This window comes from Hemitrygon akajei, chromosome 2 (assembly GCF_048418815.1).
Source record: "Hemitrygon akajei chromosome 2, sHemAka1.3, whole genome shotgun sequence".
NCBI classification, from domain to species: domain Eukaryota; kingdom Metazoa; phylum Chordata; class Chondrichthyes; order Myliobatiformes; family Dasyatidae; genus Hemitrygon; species Hemitrygon akajei.
In genome coordinates, this window is record NC_133125.1 from 140,781,296 (window position 1) to 140,802,286 (window position 20,991).

Genomic DNA, 20,991 nt, shown 5'->3' on the forward strand with positions numbered 1-20,991 from the left:
CAATTCCAAAGTTTACTGTCATATGGAAGGTGTGATAAAAAACTTGCTTGCAGCAGCATCACAGACAATCATATAAACAATTAGTATAATTTAAACAGCATTAAGAACAATTAGTATAATTTAAATATCATAAAAACATTTAGTATAATTTAAACATCATAAAAACATTTAGTATAATTTGATCATAAAAACAATATAATCATCATGTAAGCATATAAATATTGTAATTTTCCAATGAATCAGGTAAATTTAATAATGTCATGGAATCGTGGACACTGGGGAGCTCAAAGGGAGCTTGAGATTGAGCAACAGTCTCATAAATACAGAGAGATTCTCAAGATAATGGAAATCTAGAGTAACACTCACAAAGTGCTGGAAGAACACAGCAGATCAGGCAGCATCTATGGAGAAGAATAAACAGTCAGCAGACTCTTCATTAGGACTCGATGAAGTCTCGGCCCAGAACATCGACTGCTTATTCCCCTCAGTAGATGATCCCTGACCTGACGAGTTCTGCCACCACCTTGTGTGTGTTACTTTGGACAACAGTCTACTGCCACACGTGCTTTGCTTTTACGTATTCAAGGGAGGCGTTCATCATTGTCAAGGCTGATCTTTCAGAAGACAGTGGTGATCTGAATTCTGGAGCTACAGCAGCCCCTCAGGGGAAGGCACTCTTAAGTGCTGTCTGGATAAAGGGCTGGGATTTAGATCCAATGTCAGTGAAGGATCAGCAGATGCTACAATGAGGGGAGACGCTATCAAACAACTTTATCACATTACTTCATTGCACGCTGTAGGTGGGACATACTGTGGTCACAAAGTGGAGGAAATGGTTGGGGAAGTGGACGGATGACAACTCAAATAGACTACTCCATCCAAGATCCTGAACTTTTACATATCCCGGCACCTGCTGTTTGACATGGATGGCGTCCATCTACTTTAACTATTGCTGGACCAGCACACAGGTGGGCAAATGGAGAGTGGTCCTTCGCACTCCTGGTGGAAACATTCTAGCGAGCCAGGAGGTGAACCACTCACCGCTCACGTATCCATTCTCCAGCCTCATTTTGTAGCCCTGACAGTTAAGGTAACCAGTACAGTTGTTCGATGTCCACACAACAATACTAAGTACAGTCAATGGACATTCTCACAATAAACAGGGCGCAAATTAGTCCAGGGAAGGAATCAGAATCACAATCAGGTTTATTATCACTGGCATGTGTTGTGAAATTTGTTAGGAAGGGTGCAAAGCAGAAAGAAAACCAACAAATGATGACAGAAAATCTAACCCATACAAAGTGCAATACTACTCACTTTTGCAAATGATTTCTGACTGTCGTACTTCAGATGCTTTGGGTAAACATACAGATGATTGTTGTAGATGGTAAATGGCTGAGACAGCTTCATTATACAAGGAAAGAATTCCTCCACCTCATGTGTAACCAAAACCTTGGAGTTATTTTCAAAAGGCTTCACTGGGATGTACGAAGAGTTCACACAACCTGCAAAAAAAAATAAATCGCGGTGCGCTGAAGGGCAGCACTTAATGCAGCAGGACAAGACGCATTTCGTAGGGACCAGGAGCACATAATTGGGCATCGCGGTTAACGTGACGGTATTACAGCTCAGGGTGATCCGCACTTCGGAGTTCACTACAGTGCCGTTCTGTAAGCTGCCTCTATGTCCTCCCTGTGCAGGGCATGCTTTTTTCTCCCCAGGGCCCTCCAGTTACCTCCCCCAGTCCAAAGATGTACCAAGTAGGTTAACTGGCCATTGTAAATTGTCCCGTGATTAGGTTAGGGTTAATACCCAGTTTGCCTGGGGAAGTTGCTGGGTTGGCATTGGGAGGGCCTACTACACGCTGGTATCTCTAAATAATTAATTAATTACTCACCTGAGGACATATGGAGACAGGTGAGGCCTAAAGTTAGGTCAGGGATGATTACCTTAATCATTCATTTTTCCGAATATGGGAATTGCTGACAAGGCCAACATTTACTGCACATCCTCTGTGCCTTTTCATTTTAGAGGAGATGAGAGAACTAATCACATTGATGCTTCTGGAGCCAATAACAGGTCAGACTGGGTAAATTGGAACATTTTGAGCAAAAATGAGTACTGAAGAAGGGTCTCGGCCCAAAACATCGACTGTTTACTCTTTTCCATAAATGCTGCCTGCCCCGTTGAGTTCTTCCAGTGTTTTGTGTGTGTTAAATTGGCAAATTTCTTTCCTTGAAGGACATTAGTTAGTGAAGTGGGACAGTGTTTCATGATCATTACAAGACCAATTGTTGCCAAGTGTGAACTGTCTCCAGATTGTCAGTCAAGGGCTTTTCTTTAAAGGGAACCTGGACAATTTCTATTATTCATGCTACATTACCAACAGTCAGATTATATGGTCACAGTTCAACTGATGCACACTGGAGCTCCCTGCATGACAACAGTGATTACACTGCAACCAGTATTCTGTTGCTAAAGAAATGCAGGAGGAACCGGGGTGAGGCAAAATACTTGGGACGGAAAATCCAGAAAATGGGATTAGCTCACTTTGTGATCGAGTTCCTAAATGTTGTAGCAAGTGATATCCGGGGATGGACGAGGAGCAATGGAGGGAGGCACAATCTGCTGGAAGGCCATTGACTTGAAACAGTGACTCCATTTCTCTCTCCACAGATTCTAACTGACCTGCTGAGTGTCCCTTGTATTTTCTGTCGTTACTTCAGAATTCAAGCAAAAGCATTTTCCCGCCTTTTGAAAGCAAAATTGCAAATAGTAGCAGGAGTTGTTAGAGAGAGAGAGAGCAGCGGCGAAGGAAATCCCATGAGGGTTTGCAGGCAAACTTACTCGGAAAATCTGGAGTCACATTGTCAATGGTGATGTCCAGGTTCCCCAAGATAACTGGAAGCTTAGACATCTTCTCTGGTCTAATGAAGCAGAATAAAATATGAGGTTAAGGAAATTTTAGAGCAGGTCAAGGGGAAAATGTTTACATCCTAATTCTTTCATCCCATTCTACACGCGGTCCAAAAGAACTGGTTCAAATAACTAGCCTGTGCTGTATTCTGCACCGCCACAGCAATCCTAGTGGACACAAATTCTAGCAGATTGGAGATACACCTTGAACCTTTTCCACAAGATTCGCAATAAGAAATTTCGGAATTGTACAATAAATAAATGCATACTCACTTCCTAAAATCCAACAACAACTTAAGTAGGTCTTCGTTGGAGAGCTTATTGCTATCTTGCCTATAAAGTGCAGAGAATCGTGTAGTCTTGTCGTTGTCAAGTGTCCCTTGAGCATCTTTGAAGACGGGTCTATTGAAGGGAAGAGAGACGTTTAAGATACAAAGTGGTGGCTTTTACAAAAGAAAAAGTTGGAAAAACATTAAAAACTCATTTCTTTAAAAAAGTCAATACACAAAAACTTAATGCTAATGGCAGAATAATAGAAATATTATTTTTGGTTGGAGCAGTTTGTCCTTTAATAGTAATTCTGTCTGTCCATCATGTAAGAATATATTAACATACAAAAACCATAGGATTAAACAGAAACTGTTGTGCATTTTTCACAGATATGCACAAGTCATGTTATTAAATCCAGACTACAGGCCATTCTGTTATTTCCATAATGTGAATCAGTTAAATGCCTCTGACGGGATTCAGAAATACCATTCGCATTATCCAGGCCACATTAGTTGTAGTCCTCTAATATAACTTTGTATAATGTGTGGTTTCTTAGGAACATAATTATTCTGTTATAGTAGAACTACCTATGTTAAGGGGACTGAGGAAATAGCAATATCAAATGTGGCCTGAAGAAGCAAGCCTTTTGGCCCAACTAATGAGTGCCAGCTCCATACTATCTTCCCCTTCTGTTCCATCACAGTTCCTCTCTTCTCCAGGCATTTATCCAGCATTCCCTACATAACATGGTCCTTCCAAGTTTGTGCTTATAATCACGGCTAACGACTTAACAATTCATCAGCAGCACTTACAGATTCTTTTGACCCAGTAAATTAATTTAAAACTTCAATTTCACAGCATTTATTCCAAATGAGGGAATGGTAAGTAACAATTGGTTAAAACAGAACCTCATAACTTATGATCAAAGATCTTTCCAGAATGCAGAAGGTGAAATCCAAAGTGCTGTAAAAATAAACTGCTTACACTTTGCAGAAAGGTCTAACTGGCCCAAATACATCTCCCCCCCCCCCCCACCCCAGTACCTGCATTTCACTTAAGCCTTACAGCTGAGCATGAGGCACATTTCCCTGTATAACTTCCTTCCTTCTTACCTTGCAGCCCAAGCGAATGGCATGCGATACTGCCCAAGTCTCGTACATGCCTGTTTGGCATTTTTCAACACTTTCTGTGCAACCTGTAAATGAATGAAGCTCATCAGATCAGCTCCTGGTCATCAAGACAACTTTTACAGTACTGTCAATTGATGCTGTGAATACTGTGGAAACTTCATGATGTTGGGCCTTGGAAATGACAATGATCTCCAATGCTCCTGTCAGCTGGGATGTTTACTAATCAACAGATCGCTGAAACATCTCAGAGAGTTTCAGCGGACAAAAGGTGACACAGCTGACTCCAGAGAAGTTGTGGCAAGACTGCAGAGCAGGTTTACAGCAGGACGTGACCAGAGCGATGAGCAGGTTTAGGGAGGGTTTTGCAGCCCAGGGAAGACAACTGAGAACAGGGCCTCTAAGGTTGGAGCAACTAAACCTGAGACTGCAGAACTGGAGGAGCACAAAGACAGTGGACAGGTGAAAGAGCATGCATAGAGAGGGACAGGCGAGACCATTGAGAGATCTGAAGAAAAGATGGTCAATTTAAAATTTCACACTGCATCCTATCACATAGATGACGTTGGTGAATGCTGCCTTAGATATGGTACCAGGAGACTGCAACACCTGCAGACAAAATCAGTACCTCCAAAAATGAGGCTATCAAGAAGATGCAACATTCAACTTCACAGCACCATTGGGAAGCACCTGCACATGCCACAGCCCACTGGGTTCCCTCCAAACCAGAAGGTCATGAGCTTACCTCCTGCTCCAGAGCTTGCGGCTGACACTGCAGCAATGTCCACCACCACCGATGGAGGGTCACCCTGTCGCTAATTTTGGCTAAGGAGGACATTTAGCTAAAGTCCTCCCTTCTGAGATGCACACAAAAAAAACCCCAGAGCACTGTTCTAAAGGTCAACAGAGGATTTCTCTCCAAATTGTCTCGGGGCCAAGATCTGTCACTGAAGCAGAATCCCCAGCCTTTATCACACGCCTGGTTCTGGAACGTGCGCTGCCGGCACAGGTTTATCAGTGCTGTCCATTTATGCTGGAAGTGATGTGGACATCTCACATCATGAAAGAAAGCACGTTGGGCCCTGGAAATGACATGACCTCCAGCCTTCCTCTCAGCTTAGGTATTTGCTGGTCCACCCCATTTATGAAGAGTTAAACATTGCAAAGAGCGTCACTGGACAAAAGCTGAAGCTTCTGCAGATGCAGCCCAGTCCATCACAGGCAAATCCCTCCCCACCACGGAGTGCTCCCACATGAGTGGCCCCCACCATCCAGGCCAAGTTCCCTTCACGCTACCATCATGGGGCAGGTGATACAGAAACCTTGGGTGCTACAACACCAGGTTCAGGAATATCCCTCTGCAAACATCAGGCTCCTGAACTGCCATGGATAACCTCACTTGCCACAAATCTGAATTGACCCAATGGCCTAGACTCACTTGTCAAGCACTCTTCACAACCTATTTTCAGCATTATTATTTTTAATTTGTGCTGTTTGTCTTTTTTTTGGATAGTCAGTCTCCACTTTGATAATAAATATACTTTGAACTTTCAAGCTCTTTAAAACGTTTAACCTATGCAAACACTTGAGATATTAGAGCAAAGCGAAAGAGGAGAACCTGCTAATCCCCGGTGAAGCACAAGGGCCAGGTGACCAGCTGAGTTTAGGCCATTTCACAAAAATCATTACATCAAAAATCAAGGCTGAGCAGCAGATTGCCTATCAAACACCATACCTTAACTGAATCCGAACTCTTCATGTACGGCTCTGCACACTGGGTGATACCCCCCTGCAGGACTTTCTCCACTCGGGCGACGAGGAAGATATCTTGATGAGGGCATGTGACAGAGAAAATCCCCTACAGAAACAACACCCGACATTTAGCAAAGTACCACTGGGAGGTCTATTAAGAGGAGGACACACACACACAAACACATTCAATGAATGGTGGGATCATCTATTTTTACTGTGCCCATGGTCTGTTTTTTATCAATTATGCTAATGTTTGCACTGTTGTAACTATGTGGTTTTGTGCAGGTCTTGTAGCTTTAGTTTTTGGTCTTGTTTTGTCTGGGGGGGGGATTGGAACTCCTTTCCAGGGAACGTGCTAAGATGATAGCGCGATATTAATACGCAGCAGCCTCTCCGGACTCTGGATTGGGGATTGCCAAACGTTATGTGGATTTTCTGGTGTAGTCTGTTTTGTCATGTGCTTTTGTGATATCATTCTGGAGGGACGCTGTCTCATTTTTTAACTGCATTGCATTTGTGGTTTCTAAATGACAATAAACTGAATCTGAATCTGAACTATTTGGAAATTTAAAAAAATCTACAATTGGCTCACAGCTGCTCTCCCCTGACACTCACCAGGGTCCCAGTTCCCACAATCACCTGAAGAAACTCTCTGGGGCGCCTGTTCCCACACTCCCCTTAAAGTCACCAGAGCTCTAGCTCCCACACTCCCCTTAAACTCACTGGGGCCCTAGTTCCCACACTCCCCTTAAACTCACTGGGGCCCTAGTTCCCACACTCCCCTTAAACTCACTGGGGCCCTAGTTCCCACACTCCCCTTAAACTCACTGGGGCCCTAGTTCCCACACTCCCCTTAAAGTCACTGGGGCCCTAGTTCCCACACTCCCCTTAAACTCACTGGGGCCCTAGTTCCCACACTGCCCTGAAACTCACAGGGGTTCCTGTACCCACACTCTCCTGAAACTCAGTGAAATTCCTGTACCCACACTCTCCTGAATATCACAAGAGCTCCTATTCCCATAGTCGCTGAAATCCAATAGAATCCTGGTTCCAATCTCCCCCGCAACTCACTGTCGCTCTCGTCCTTGCAAACCCTTTAACCTTAAGGGGTTCATTGCAAAGTTTATACTATCACAGAATACCTGCAATAAAAGTGCGTTTAGAGTGTGTTGCGGCATTAAAAGGAATAATATCCAAGTCCAGAAAGTCTTCCAGTGTGGCACCGAAGTCCTGAGCGTGTCAGATTATCAGCACTGAGGTACAGAGACAGCTTAATATGCAAGTCCAGGGCTCCCCGGAGCTGGCAGCACAGCTGAATACGGAGATGAAGAAAATGTGTTTGATACTTGCCTTTGTTGGTTGGGGCACAGAATCTAAGAGCAGGGAGTTATTGTACGTCTTTAAAAAAAACCCAGTTAAGTCACAGTTAGAGTATTGTGTGCAGCTTTGTTCATTGCAGTGGAGGAAGGATGTGATTGCACTGGAGAGGGTGCAGAGGAAATTCCCCAGGATGTTGACTGAGATACAATGTTTTAGTGATGAGAAGAGATTTAGACGGGCAGGGTTTGTTTTCCTTGCAGTGGCGGGAGGGGCACAGGGAGACGGTGGAGAGACAGAAAGAGCGTGAGAGAACGCCAGAGGGAGAACGAGAAACAAACTGAGGGAGAGAGAGGGAAAGGGAGAGGAAGTGTGTGTGTGTGTGTGTGTAAAATTGTGCACACATCTGTGACTCTGATTTGCCACTGCCCATGTGTATGTGCATACGTTTGTGTGTTGGGGGTGCTGGCATTGCGGGGTATATAAAATTGCCTGCTATCATTCTAAAAATTGGTGGCATCTTTAAGGGAAGAGGCAGAAGGCTCGGGCTCACTGCCTGAGGGGTGGTGGAGGCAGAGAGTCTCACAGCATTTCAGAAGTTTCTAGACGAGCCCCCCAAATCCCCAACATGACGGCTTAAAACCTAAGCTTAAAGACAAATCAAAATGTGAGACCGTTCGGCCCCCTAGGTACAAGAACGGCTTTCTGCTGCTGCTGCCCATCCTCTTCAAGGACCGACGTGTTGCGTGTTCAGAGTCGCACTTCCGCACACCACTGCTGTAACACTTGCTTATCTGAGTTACTGTCGCCTTCCTGTAATCTTGAACCAGTCTGCCCATTCTCCTCTGACCTCTCTCGTTAACAAGACATTTTTCACCCACAGAACCGCTGCACACTGGATGACTTTTGCTTTTCGCAGAATTCTCTGTGAACTTTAGGGATTGTTCTGCATGAAAATCCCAGGGGATCAGATATTTCTGAGATGGTCAAACCACCCAGTCTGTCACCAACAATCCTTACAGGGTCCAAGTAATTATATATCACATTTCTTCCTCATTCTGATCTTTGGTCTGAGCAACAACTGAACCTCTTGACCATGTCTGCATGCTTTTATGCATTGAGTTGCTACCACATGATTGGCTGATTAGATATTTGCATTAAAGAGGTGTACAGGTGTACCTTAAGAAGTGGCCACTGAATGTATAATTACAATGAATATTATTCCCTACCTGTTTTGGATACTGCATCAAATTTTCAGGAATGCCGTTGATGGATTTCTGGGATGGGGTTAATACCTCCCCACCATTCATCACAGCCGAGGAGTTTGACAGCATCTGTCGGACACTTGGGTGATTCAGATCCACGTGGAAATCAGCCGAGATCTTTCGATTGTCTTTGATATCAAAAAGCGCCAACGTGACAAAGAAAGGCTCCACCTAAAGCAAGGAAGATGGACTATCAGAGCTGGAAAATGGAAGCCTCAGTCCTCGGCCCCAGGTTGGAAGTCAATCCCGGAGCCTCTCCAACCCCTCCCCATCTTCCATGTGTTTATCCAGCTTCTCTGAAGCCAAAGGAAAAACTGAAAGGGTCAGAACATTCAGTAGGATCTAAAGGGTCAACGGAATTTGGAAACTGTGATGCAAAATGGGGTTTGGAAGTCAAAACGAAATGCAGAACGAGTCAGGCCTCCTCGCGATAATTTAGTGAAGTTAACGGATGAGTCACCGCAATGAGCAGCCAATGACTGAAGGCAACCTCTGGAGTAGGGTTGAGAACCATGTGAATTTTCTTTTTAAAAAGCGATCTGATGCGTGAGGGAAGAGAGATCAAAAATAATCTAACTCACTGTCTTCCCCATTATTAAACAAACATAGGTTTTCAACACAAGGTGGCAATTGTCCTGAGCACCATGAAGGAAAGTGATCTCATAACAACACAAAAGGAGGCCAATCAGCAGGATGGATCCATGTTGGTCCTAAGGGCAGTCATCTTATCAGTCTCATTCAACTCCCCTTATTCTGCCTCATCCCTACAATTCATTCTCATACATGTCCATCAACCCTCTCATTCTTTCTAACAAGAGCCTACATGTAGTAGCAGCTAGCACTACACAGCCATAGGAACCTCCACAAATCCTTGGCACTGTGAGGCAGCAGCGCTAACTGTTGTGCTACCACGCTGCACTTTGACCCAGATTAAAGTCATGAGTTAGAGACAATTTAGGGCACTTTGAGGGTCTGGTGAGTTAGAAATAGAATCATTGAGCAGAAAGAGAACCCAATGATTCGAAAAGGAAAGGGAGAAAATTGTCTGGGCAAATTGAAAACAACAGGTCAGCTTGTCTAGACTTGCATAGGTTTACAATGAAAAGCTTTATAATTTGTTGTTTTGATATTCTGTTTAGAAAACATTATCTTTAAAGAAAACTGATGCATACGACAGTACCTAACCAGAATTGGAATCAGGGTTATTTGAGGCATTGATCGAGTGGATAGCCAATGACATTTTTCCCAGGGCTGACATGGCTAACACGAGAGGGCACAGTGCTTGGAAGTAGGTACAAGGGGGAGGGATGTCAGAGGGTGGTGGAACGCACTGCCCGCAACAATGGTGGAGGTGGATATAAAAGGGTATTTAAGAGACTCTTAGACAGGGACATGGAGCTTAAAGGGCTACATAGTAGGGAAATTCTAAGCAGATTCTAGAGTAGGTTACATGGTCGGCACAACATTGTGGGCTGAAGGGCCTGTAATGTGCTGTAAATTTCTATGTTCTAAATATCTAATTCTGAATCATCAATCCAAAACGCCTACCATTTCCTTCTCCCTCATGAAATTATGAGCAGGATAGATAAGATAGAGGCAGGAAAGTTGTTGCCACTGGTAAGTGGGTCTAGGGGACATAGCCTCAAGATTCAGGGAATGTAGATTTAGGATGCAGGTGAGGAGGAGCTCCTGTGTATTTCCAGCTTTTCCCATTGTTCTTTCAGAATTCCAACATCTAGTGTATTTTGCTTCAGTTCTTTTAAAAACCACGTCTGTTCCTCCACCTCAACCACCTGCTGTGGGACAGAGGTCCACACAGGAAGGCGAGAGGTTACATTAGGTGGTGGACACAGCCCAGTCCATGATGGACACAGCCTCCCCATGACTGACAGCATTTAAGGGAGGTTCTGCCTCAAGCATCCCAACTATCCACGTCATACCACCTTCTGGCAGCTCTGTCAGGCAGGAGGTACTGAAGCTGAAAGTCTATTTCTTTATAACCCTTAATTCCCCTGCTGTGCCAAGTATCTAACTGTGTCTTAAATATACTTAATGAAGTGGACTCTAATTCTTCGCCGGGCAGAGAATTCCATTGATTTCACCACTCCCAGGGAAAAGCAGTTCCTCTTCTCTGTCCTAAATCTACTCCCACAAATCTTGGGAGTATGCCCCACAGTTCTAGTCTCTGCAGATGCTGGAAATCCAAGCAACACACATAATATGCTGGAGGAACTCACTATGGCAGGACTCAGCCCAAAACATCGACTGTATTTTTTCCATAGATGCTGCCTGGCCTGCTGAGTTCCCCCAGCATTTTGTGTGTGTTGCTCCTGCCTTTATCTTATCTATCCTGCTCATGATTTGTTTATATGTTTCCATAAGATCCCCTCGCAATCATCTGGATTCCAACGAGTATAGTTGCAGACAACTTGTAGGCTGACTGCTTCATCTCCAGAATCAACCCACTGAACCCACTCGTCTGCACCGCCTGACAAACCAGTATATCTTTCCTCAAGAAAGAACAGAAATGCACCGCCTGATAAACCAGTATATCTTTCCTCAAGTAAGGAGATCAGAAATGCACACAGCCCACCAGCTGCAGCCTCACCAATGTCCTGTACGTAACTTCCCTGCTTTTAAATTCGATCTCTAAGCAATTAAAGTCAACATCCCATTTGCCTTCTTGATAGCCTGCTGCACCTGCAAACTCGACGGAACATCTCCATGGAATCTCATTTGTTTAGTCTTTTTCCTCCCTCTCTCTCGTCACTGCCTTTTAAATTATTGCAGAATTTACAATTGCTGCAGCAGGTTGCTCATTGTAACCGAACTCTCCTGAATTTCATACTTTATTAGATGGACCTCCAAACTTTCTATCCTCCATAGGTCTGGGTTTAATCCCTCTCGATTTAAAGGCCACTATTAAATCACCTTTGCTTGAATATGACTCAGCGGGTTGTCCTCTTCCCTTTGAATCAAATGGCCATAGGTTCAAGACCCACTCCAGATGCTTGAGAACAAACATCTTGGCCGACTCTGCAACGGGGGGCTGAGTGGATGCTGCACCATCAGAGGACACATGCCCTCTTAAACAATCCAACCTTTTGAAGAGGGGAGCAAATTTCCCCAGGGTCTCCAACCATATTTAATCCCTCCACTGACACCACTAAAACCAATTAACTGGTCATTATCACATGGGGGTTTGCAGGGGTTTCTGTATTACCATTAAAGACCCTCACCGACCAGAACATGCCCTCTACATGTTACTACCATCAGGAAGGCAGTACAGGAGGCAGAAGACCTCTAATCAACAATTTAGAAAGAACTTCTTCCACTTTGTTATCAGATTTCTGAATGGCCCATGAACACTAGACCCTTAAGGTTATCATAGCCAGAGGGTGGGAGGGGGCAGTAATGGGGATAAACTCACAGTACCGATTAAATGTTTTCAACGGCACGCGCCACAAATAGCCTCTGACAGAAGGGGCAAAGGTGAGTTACTGGCACCTTAAATCCAGTCACTTCGGGCAGATGGGGCATGTCACCTGTGGCTGGCAGCTTATCTGGAAGGAAAACTCTGATCTCAAACCTTTGCTGCCTTGTGGCTATACCCACTCAAGGGGAAGGCGTCGGGAATAAACCAGGAGGAAAAATCTGGAACTGGAGTCCCGGGCAGTCCCCATGTTGAGATCAAAGTTGACTGTCAACTCCCAGAACACTGCTGGTGCCAAACTTATCGGTCTCTGTGTTCCTTTGGGTTCATCAGCTGTGTGGAGTGGGGATCCTGCTACATGGGCAACAGCTTGCTGTCCATATTGTACTGCCCTGGCTTGCGTAGCTAGACAGCTGAGGCGCAACACCCATGGTTGACCCTGACCAACGGAAGGCCTACTATCATGCACACTACCTCATTATCCCTTTTTTTTCTCCATTACTTTGTAACATAGTAATTTTTATATATTGCACTGTACACAGAGCAATAAATTTCATGTTATACGTCGGTAATAATAAACCCAGTTCTGATTACAAGACAGATAAACAGCATTTCACTGGGCTGCAAGGGATGTTGGGCTATTATGAAAGAGGCTAAAGAAATGAAATGTTTTCTTCCATTCAACTCATCCAACTCTCTGTTCTGGTGTCCGAGTGAATCTTTCACTACTCCACTGCCTCTTTTTCCCTCAACACGCTCTTGACCATCAGGCTTACATTTGTTGTGGGCCCCTCCTCATTTTCAGCCACACAGCTTTGCAGGTTGAAGGATAAATCATTGCATTTCACCAAAAAACGTATTCCGAATTTCTCCTCGAAAGGCTTCACGTCTGGTTCAATACTGGAGAAGTCAAGTTTCTTGAGTGAAAAAAATAAAACAAGTTATTCATTCAGTATGTCAACAAAACTCTTTATCAAATTTCTACCATTCTGACTAGTCATGTAGTCTGGCACAGAGGCTCCAATGCACAGGATTGTAAGACACTACAAGGGGTTGTAAACTCCACCAATTCCATCACAGGTACAACCCTCTCCACAGTCAAGGACATCTTCAAGAAGGTGGCATTCATTATTAGGGACCCTCACTATCTAAGACAGGGGTTCCCAACCATTTTTACCACTAACCTCTGCCATTAACCGAGGGGTCCATGGATTTCAGGCTGAGACATGCCCATGTCTTGTTACTAGCATTAGAGACGGGTATAGGGGACTGAAGTCCCACACGTAATGCTATAGGAACAGCTCCTTCCCCTCCACCATCAGATTTATGAATGGTCCACAAACTTATGGACATTACACCTCATTCCTCCTTTTAATGCACACTGTTTATTTATTTTAGCAATTTATGGTAACTTAATGCCTTTTGCACCATACTGCAGCTGCAAAACGACAAATTTCACATCATATGAGTCAGCGATAATAAACCCACTTCTGAATTCCAAGTGACTCCCACACCACACACGAGGGACTTCTTCAGAGGGTGAGAACATCCACCAGCTTGGTGCAAGACTGGAGTCATGTACAGGACAGCACAGTCAACACAAGAAAATCTGCAGGAGCTGGAAATCCAAAGCAACACACACACACACACAAAGTGCTAGAAGAGTTCAACAAGTCAGGCCGCATCTATGGAAATGAATCATTAGTCAATGTTTCTGGTCGAGACTTTTCTTCAGGGTTGGAAAGGAAAGGGGGAAGACAACAGAATAAAAGGGGGGGGAGGAAGGATAGCTAGAAGGTGATAGATGAAGCCAAGTGGGTGAGAAAGGTAAAGGGTTGGAGAGGATGGAATCTGACAGGAGAGTAGAGTGGACTATGGGAGAAAGGGAAAATGGAGGGGCACCGAGGGAGGTGAAATGCAGGAGAGAAGAGGTCAGACTCCAGAGTGCGGAATAGAAACAGAAGGAAAGGGGGGGGGGGGGGGAATTTACCAGAGTGAGAAATCAATGTTCATGCCTCCTTCCTTAAACAAAAACAAACACTAATGAACCAGCTGTGTTTATTTGACAACTGATTCCAGCTTTGCACTTCCGCATGTTCTTTGAGAAACTGAACACATTCTCAAGGAACCAAGGCAATACGTGAGTTCACATGCCCTGTACTCCAAAACAAGCCTCTAGACTGTAGGCTCAATGAAATCATCAGCAGAACAACGGACACTCCAGTCGGCTGTGATCTCTCCGAGGAGCGGCAAATGGGTCCCTCGTTAGTCACCTCATGTTCAGATACGCATGCACCTAGTGTCACTTTATCTATATATTATCTATGTATATACAGTAAGCTAATCTTATGTACAAATCACCACACTCAACAGTTCCTTGTACATTATGTTTTATAGAATTGATTTTACATTTATTGTGTTTTTTGTGCTTATTGTGTTTATCCTGCTGCATCGGATCCAGAGTAACAATCACTTTGTTCTTTACTCTCATGCATGAAGAATGACAATAAACAATCTTGAATCTTGACTGGGGGAAAGGCTGTGCAGTTAAGATTCATGCCGGTTCATGTTAGCGGGACAGGCACTGGAGAAGAAACAAGCAGCAGCTTTCAGAAGTCCAGGTCAACGCAAATTTAGATATCAAGGTAGAGCAGTTGCCACTCTGCACCACTGGACTTTTGCTTCCAGACTACCAGAGTCCAGAAATGACAGTGAAATTCAGGTGCCCATCCAATCACTTTACAAAATAAAAGTCAATTCTCACCTGAGAATCTGCATCCAGACAGAAAAGCTTCAATCTTCCTTCATTTCTTCTGATTTCTGTTTCTCTTGTGCTCTGCAAAGGAAACAAAAAAAAAATTCTAAACTTCAGGACAGTTAAGGGAAGTGGATCACTGTAACCCAAAGCTGAACAGGTCAACTTCTGGAAGGATTTCTCTACTCTGAATGGACAACTTCATCAGAATCTTAATCAGCTTCTACATCACAGGCATAAGTACTGAAATTTGTTGTTTTCCAGCAACAGCACATTGCAATACATAATAAAAGCTATAAAATTAATGTAAGCACATAGTTAAAAAATGAAATTAGTACAAAAAGAGAAGGAAAAGAGACTATTGAGGAAGTGCTCATGGGTTCATTGTCCATTCCGATTTTCCAGACCCTGTACATTCTCAAGCAATAGTTGGGAGGGAACATCCGAAGCCTCTGTCTTTCAATCGAACTTGTAGATCGGTGCAGCATCCCCATTTCCCCAAGACTGTGCAGGGTCATTTCCATAATTACTTCAAAATCTCTTAGGTTCTAGTTTCTGTAACCTCCTCCACCTCCAGATACATTTACAATCTGTTCACTTGTTAGCGATAGTTGACAGTCATGAGCTCTGGGATTATCCGTCTTTCCTTCCTTACTGAATCTTTACCTTTAACCTCATGCAGTGGGAGCAAATACACTGGTAAACTTTCAAATGTTCGCCATCCCGATGAAGGATTTCCAGAGCTGTGGGGAATAAGCATCGGTGGTGGGGGAAGATGGTCTGATTGGGCAGAAGCTCTGACAGATGTACAGGTCCTTCACACAAGACCATGCAATGAAAACCATTGGATACATGACCTAAAGCTTGCTTGACATAAGGCAGGTGAACCTTAAAGGAGTTGTAAGCTAAAAGACCATAAGGCTTAGAGTGAAAATTTGAGCTTGAGGACCAGGCAACTGAAAGAACAGCAAGTGGAGCTATTACAGTTGGAGGTGATTGAAACTGGAACTGATGGAGCCTATCTATCATTGATGCAATCTCACTGGCTCTCCATTCTGCCTTAAGATTACCTGGACAATAGTAATACCTATGACAGGCTGCTGTTTATTGATCACAGCTTAGCATTCCAACTATCATACCCTCAGTCCTAATCAAACCTGGGCCTCTGTACTTCATTCTGCAACTGCATCTTTGACTTCTTCACAGGGAGAAGACAGTCTCTGCATATCGAAAATATTATCTCCTCCTCACTGGCAATCAACACTGGTGCACCTCAAGGATGCATACTTAGCCCTCTGTTCAACCCTCTCTAAACCCATGACTGTGTGGCTAGGCACAGTTCAAACACCATCTATAAATCTGCCAACCAACTATTGTTGGCAGAATTTCAGATAGGGACAAGGTGTACAGGAACGAGACAGATCAGCTGGTTGAAAGGTGTTGCAGCAACAATCTTGCACTCAACGTCAGCAAAACCAAGAAACTGATAGTGAATTTCAGGAAGGGCAAGTCGAGGGAACACGCACCAGTCCTCAATGAGGGATCAGCAGTGGAAAGGGTGAGCAGGTTAAAGTTCCAGGGTGTCGACATCTCTGAAGGTCTATCCTGGTCCCAACACATTGATGCAATTACAAACAATAGCTGTACTTCACCAGGAGTTTGAGAAGACTTGTTATGTCACCAAAGACATTCAAGCTTCTGTAAGTGCACCATGGAGAGCATTCTAAATGGTTTTATCACCAACTGGTATGAAGGGGCCACTGCACAGGATCAGGAAAAAACTACAGAAAGTTCTAAACTCTTCAAGCTCCATCATGGGCACCAGCCGCCCCAGCATCCAGGATACCTTCAAAAGCTGATGCCTTAAGAAGATAGCATCAACCATTGAGGACCCCATCATCGAGGACATGCCATCTTCTCATTGCTACCATCAAGTAGGAGGTAGAGCAGCCTGAAGCCACACACTCAGTATTTCCGTAGCAGCTTAATCCCCTCCACCATCAGATTTCTGAATAATCAGTGAATCCATGAACACTACCTATCAAGCCCGTGGGTGAGGAGTTACTGCTCTTCACCCTCCCTGTGACAGAAAGGCACACCTGAGTACCCATATTAAAATTGGTATTACCATCGGTGAGGAGTGGTAGGGAGACAGGGTCAGTGGTCAGAGGCCTGACTGAAACCCAAGTAATGGGGGGGGGGGGGGGTTGAACAACAAAAGATCAGAGGGTTTGGTTGTGTTGGTCATGTGATCGGTTCAAGGGGGAATTGGAGTGTTTGAACAGGGGACGTGGAAGGGAGGTGGGGAACTAGTGGGGTTTTTGGAAATTGGAAGGTCTTGACCCTGGGCCATCATCTGGAGAGGCGACAGGTCGCATGGGAGTCTTGAGGTTGGAAGGGTGGAGGCTGTTAAGTAGCAGAGCAAACAGAACCCCTGAAAGATGTAGGACTGCCATACAATATCTGCACCGTGGGCAAACCCCTAGGAAATGAGACCTCATCTCTCCAAGGTGCAGCAGCCACTGGTCAACACTAAAGCACTGTGAAAGCCACTTGACCAGCGCCAGGCACAGTGAGTACATCAGACACACAGACATAGTTCACACCAGGAAACACTGAGTGGAGCTTCCAGAGGGCATGAAACAACCCGGGTAAGATCATTACCCCATTTCATCCCATTGCTTCAGCACCACAAGACTGGAAAGCAACACATCGGGATCAAATTTCATTATGTTTATGTGATCGAGCAGAAACAATTTATGTTCTATTCAGAATAAGAAATTGGTGACACAATAATCAATGTAATCAACTTAAATGCATGACTGACAAAATGTGTGATTTATTTTTTGTTAAGAAATCAGAAAAAAAAGCACTACCTTTGCGATGTCACACTGCAGGCTTTCCAAGATCGTGCCGTGCTCTGCCTTCCCCTGACCAGGTAACTCATCATCAGAAACTGAAAGTAGATAAAAACATCTTTAGTCAACTTGTGGAACCAAGGCTCACTCGACCTGTGAGTTCCCTGTGAAAAACCAGAAACCAAAATCAGATGTAATTCATTCATGAATCAATCCAATAATACATAAGAAATAATGCCACTTTTGACTACATTATTCTCTATTTCGGTTTCTTAAGGTTGTCGTAGCCAAGGGAGTTAGTGGGGGTAAACACCCACTACTGAATAAATGCTCAAATAGCCTCTGACAACCAAGTCCATCTCCTGGCCTTCATATATAGATGGCCTAGCTACTAAGTTCGACGGAACTGTTTCACCTGACAGAATAAAGGGGTAGAGGCAGGCTACTGGCATCTAAAAACCAGTTGTTTCGAGCAGATGGGACTCGACAGCTGAGGTTAGTAGCTTATCTAGGAGAAGGAAAACTCTGATCCCAGACCTTCGCTGGCTCACGGTTATACCCACTCATGGGAAAGGCTTCAGGAGTAAACCCCAAGGATACATCCAGAGCTGGAGTTCCCAAGGCAGGACTATGTTGAGTCTAACGTATCCAAGGTCGACCTTGACCAACGGAGGGCCCTGAGTCCCTACTTGGTGAATATGGCCAAGATGTTGCAAAGAGTTGAGACTCAGCTCCACCATCAAAGGTAAACTTCAAATGCCTCAAGACGGCATCACAAGGGACCCTCACCATCCAGGACATGCCCTCTTCCCGTTACTACCATCAGAGAGCAGGTACAAGAGCCTGAAGATGCACAGTCAATGATTCAGGAACAATGTCCTCCCCTCGCTGTCAGATTTGTGAACAATTCATTCACACACAGATCATCATCAAGTTTGTTATTCAAGCACATGTATGAATACAGCCTGAATATTCCTTACTTCTGCACAAATTATTGATTTCTGTACTTAAAGTACAGTGAATTTGGGTCCTTGCACTGTACTGCTGCTACAAACATCAAATTGTATGTCCTATAAGTTGCTAATGGCAAGCCTAATTCTGATTTGATCCCTTGTTCGTTCGTCATGCCAAATTAATCTCCGTCTTGGCACTTATCCCTGCAAGTGCTACACCTGCTCATACACCTCCTGCCACACCTCCATGTGGGGCCCCAGACAGTTCTTCCAAGTGAGGCAACACTTCACCTGTAAATCTGCTGGGGTTGTCCATTGCGTCAGGTACTCCCAATACGGCCGTGAAACCCAATGCAAATTAGGGGACTGCTTCGTCGAGCACCGGCGCTCCATCCACCAAAAGTGGAACTTCCTGGTGACGGAACATTTTAATTCCCATTCCAACATGCCGGTCTATGGCTTCCTCTCATGCCTAGTGTCAGGGTGGAGAATATTCCCTCTGAGTAGCCTCCAACCTAATGGCATGAATATTGATTTCTCCTTCCAGTAAAAAAAATCCACCGCCCCACCACTTTCTCCCTTCCTCAGTTTGCCTCTTCTCACCTGCCTATCACTTCCCCACGAGTCCCCTCTTCCCTCCCTTTCTTCTATGGCCCACACTCCTGTCCTTCGCCAGCCCTCGACCTTTCCCACCCACCTAGCTTCACTTATCACCTTCCATCCCTCACCCCCCCCCCCCCCAAAACCACCTTTTTATTCTGGCATCTTCCGCCTTCTTTCTTAGTCCTGATGAAGGCTCCTTAAATGTCAAATGTTTATTCATTTCCACAGACGCTGCCCGACCTACTGAGTTCCTCTAGCATTTTGAGCGTGTTGCTCTAGATTTCTAGCATCTGCAGGATCTCTTGGTTATCCAATTCTGATTCTACCATTCAGAACGGCACCCGAAATGGCTCTTATTGTAATTGCTCTTTTTCGGACTGAACTGCTGGCATGTAAAAAATAAATTCCTGCTCAAGGAGAATCAAGTCAGCAGGCAGGAAATGGAGCAGACCAAGTCTTCTCTCCAGCTATATGCAGAAGTTTAGCAAGGTTTCAGTTCACAATGATTCCAGTGATTTCCTTGTTTAGGGATGTGTCTGTACTGGATGGTCAGTGGGGTTGGAATATCCCTGAATATCCACATTTAAGACTGGGCTCCAGTGACTCTGATGGAACTCAAAACTCAGCAACAAGGTACACAGCACAGATGCCACTGTACTCCCTACTTGTTTCAAACACCTATTAACACATACACTATGCCATGTTTAAACTAGAGGTAAAACTTTATTAGTATATTGCATTACACCCCAGAACCTGTGAGCTCTAAATTTTAAAAGTTGGGGTAACTTCAGAGACTGGCCAAAGCTGGAGAACAAAAGACTGCACAAGTAAACCGGGACAGCTGTCAATACATTTGTTACGGGAGGGCCTTCAATCACTAAAGGACTTCCAGTTTGTGGTGTGGGGAGAGAGCATGACTCAGAGAAGGGGAAGTGCATGAGTCAACGGCCTGAATGCATTTAAGCTTACATGCAGTTTCTGTGGAGCCCCCATTCAATACTCATATGCCAGAACATCTGCTGATTCGTCTTTGATTAATACAGTGCTTGAGAAAGCAGCTTTCTGAACAGTCTCAGTGCACACAACTTACCCATGATTCCCTTATACCAGGGACATGGAGAAATTGCTCCTGGTTCCTTCGTGATATGCTGATCTCCACAAGTCTAATGTCTTGTACCTTCCCACTTCTCTGTTGTACAGTAGCCTCACGTCGTGCTGAAGGAGGCCATTTGGCCCTCCTTACCTGTTGCAGCCCTGTGAGCGAGTCTCCATTACTCTCACCACCCTACCCTTCCCGGTATCTATCCAATTCCCTTACAGGCAGCTTCTTTCTGGTCACAACGAGCGACCGAGGAACCCCTCCCTCGGGCTCTTACACCCACCCCCTTCACTCGGGAGTCTATTGCTCACCAAACTTCCAATCACTGAAAACAGTCAGCCCATCAAAAATCCTCCTAACTGCAAAAACCTCCAGTTAATCTCCTCTGGGACAATTCCACTTTCCTTTGTTCGCTTTTCAACAGAATCCCAACAGGGAAGGTGAAAAAAGATGGGTCAATTTAAAAAAAGCAGCTCCGTTGTACACATTCGTGCATACACATCTGAAGATCTGCTTACACTGCCATCGGTGCAGAAGAGTGGACCCCGGCCATAAAGCAGAAAGAGCGTGAGGGCTGAATCCTCTGCACCCGGTTTCCTGGCGGGCACTCGCACAGCTCATGGACAGTCAGTAACTCCGATCA

The 20,991-nt window shown here is 44.6% G+C and overlaps 1 protein-coding gene across 1 annotated transcript in view; it reads right to left on the bottom strand.

Annotated features, from left to right (window-relative positions):
• The window catches only part of dock9b (dedicator of cytokinesis 9b), a 187,635-nt gene that overhangs the window by 50,050 nt on the left and 116,594 nt on the right, over positions 1–20,991 (bottom strand). The window contains exons 9-17 of the mRNA XM_073028593.1: positions 17,712–17,791; positions 14,845–14,916; positions 12,857–12,997; positions 8,612–8,818; positions 6,049–6,171; positions 4,299–4,381; positions 3,190–3,318; positions 2,848–2,927; positions 1,318–1,505 (exon numbers count right to left, since the gene is read on the bottom strand). Coding sequence (XP_072884694.1) covers positions 1,318–1,505; positions 2,848–2,927; positions 3,190–3,318; positions 4,299–4,381; positions 6,049–6,171; positions 8,612–8,818; positions 12,857–12,997; positions 14,845–14,916; positions 17,712–17,791 — 1,103 coding nt within the window. The remainder of the gene's footprint in view (positions 1–1,317; positions 1,506–2,847; positions 2,928–3,189; positions 3,319–4,298; positions 4,382–6,048; positions 6,172–8,611; positions 8,819–12,856; positions 12,998–14,844; positions 14,917–17,711; positions 17,792–20,991) is intronic.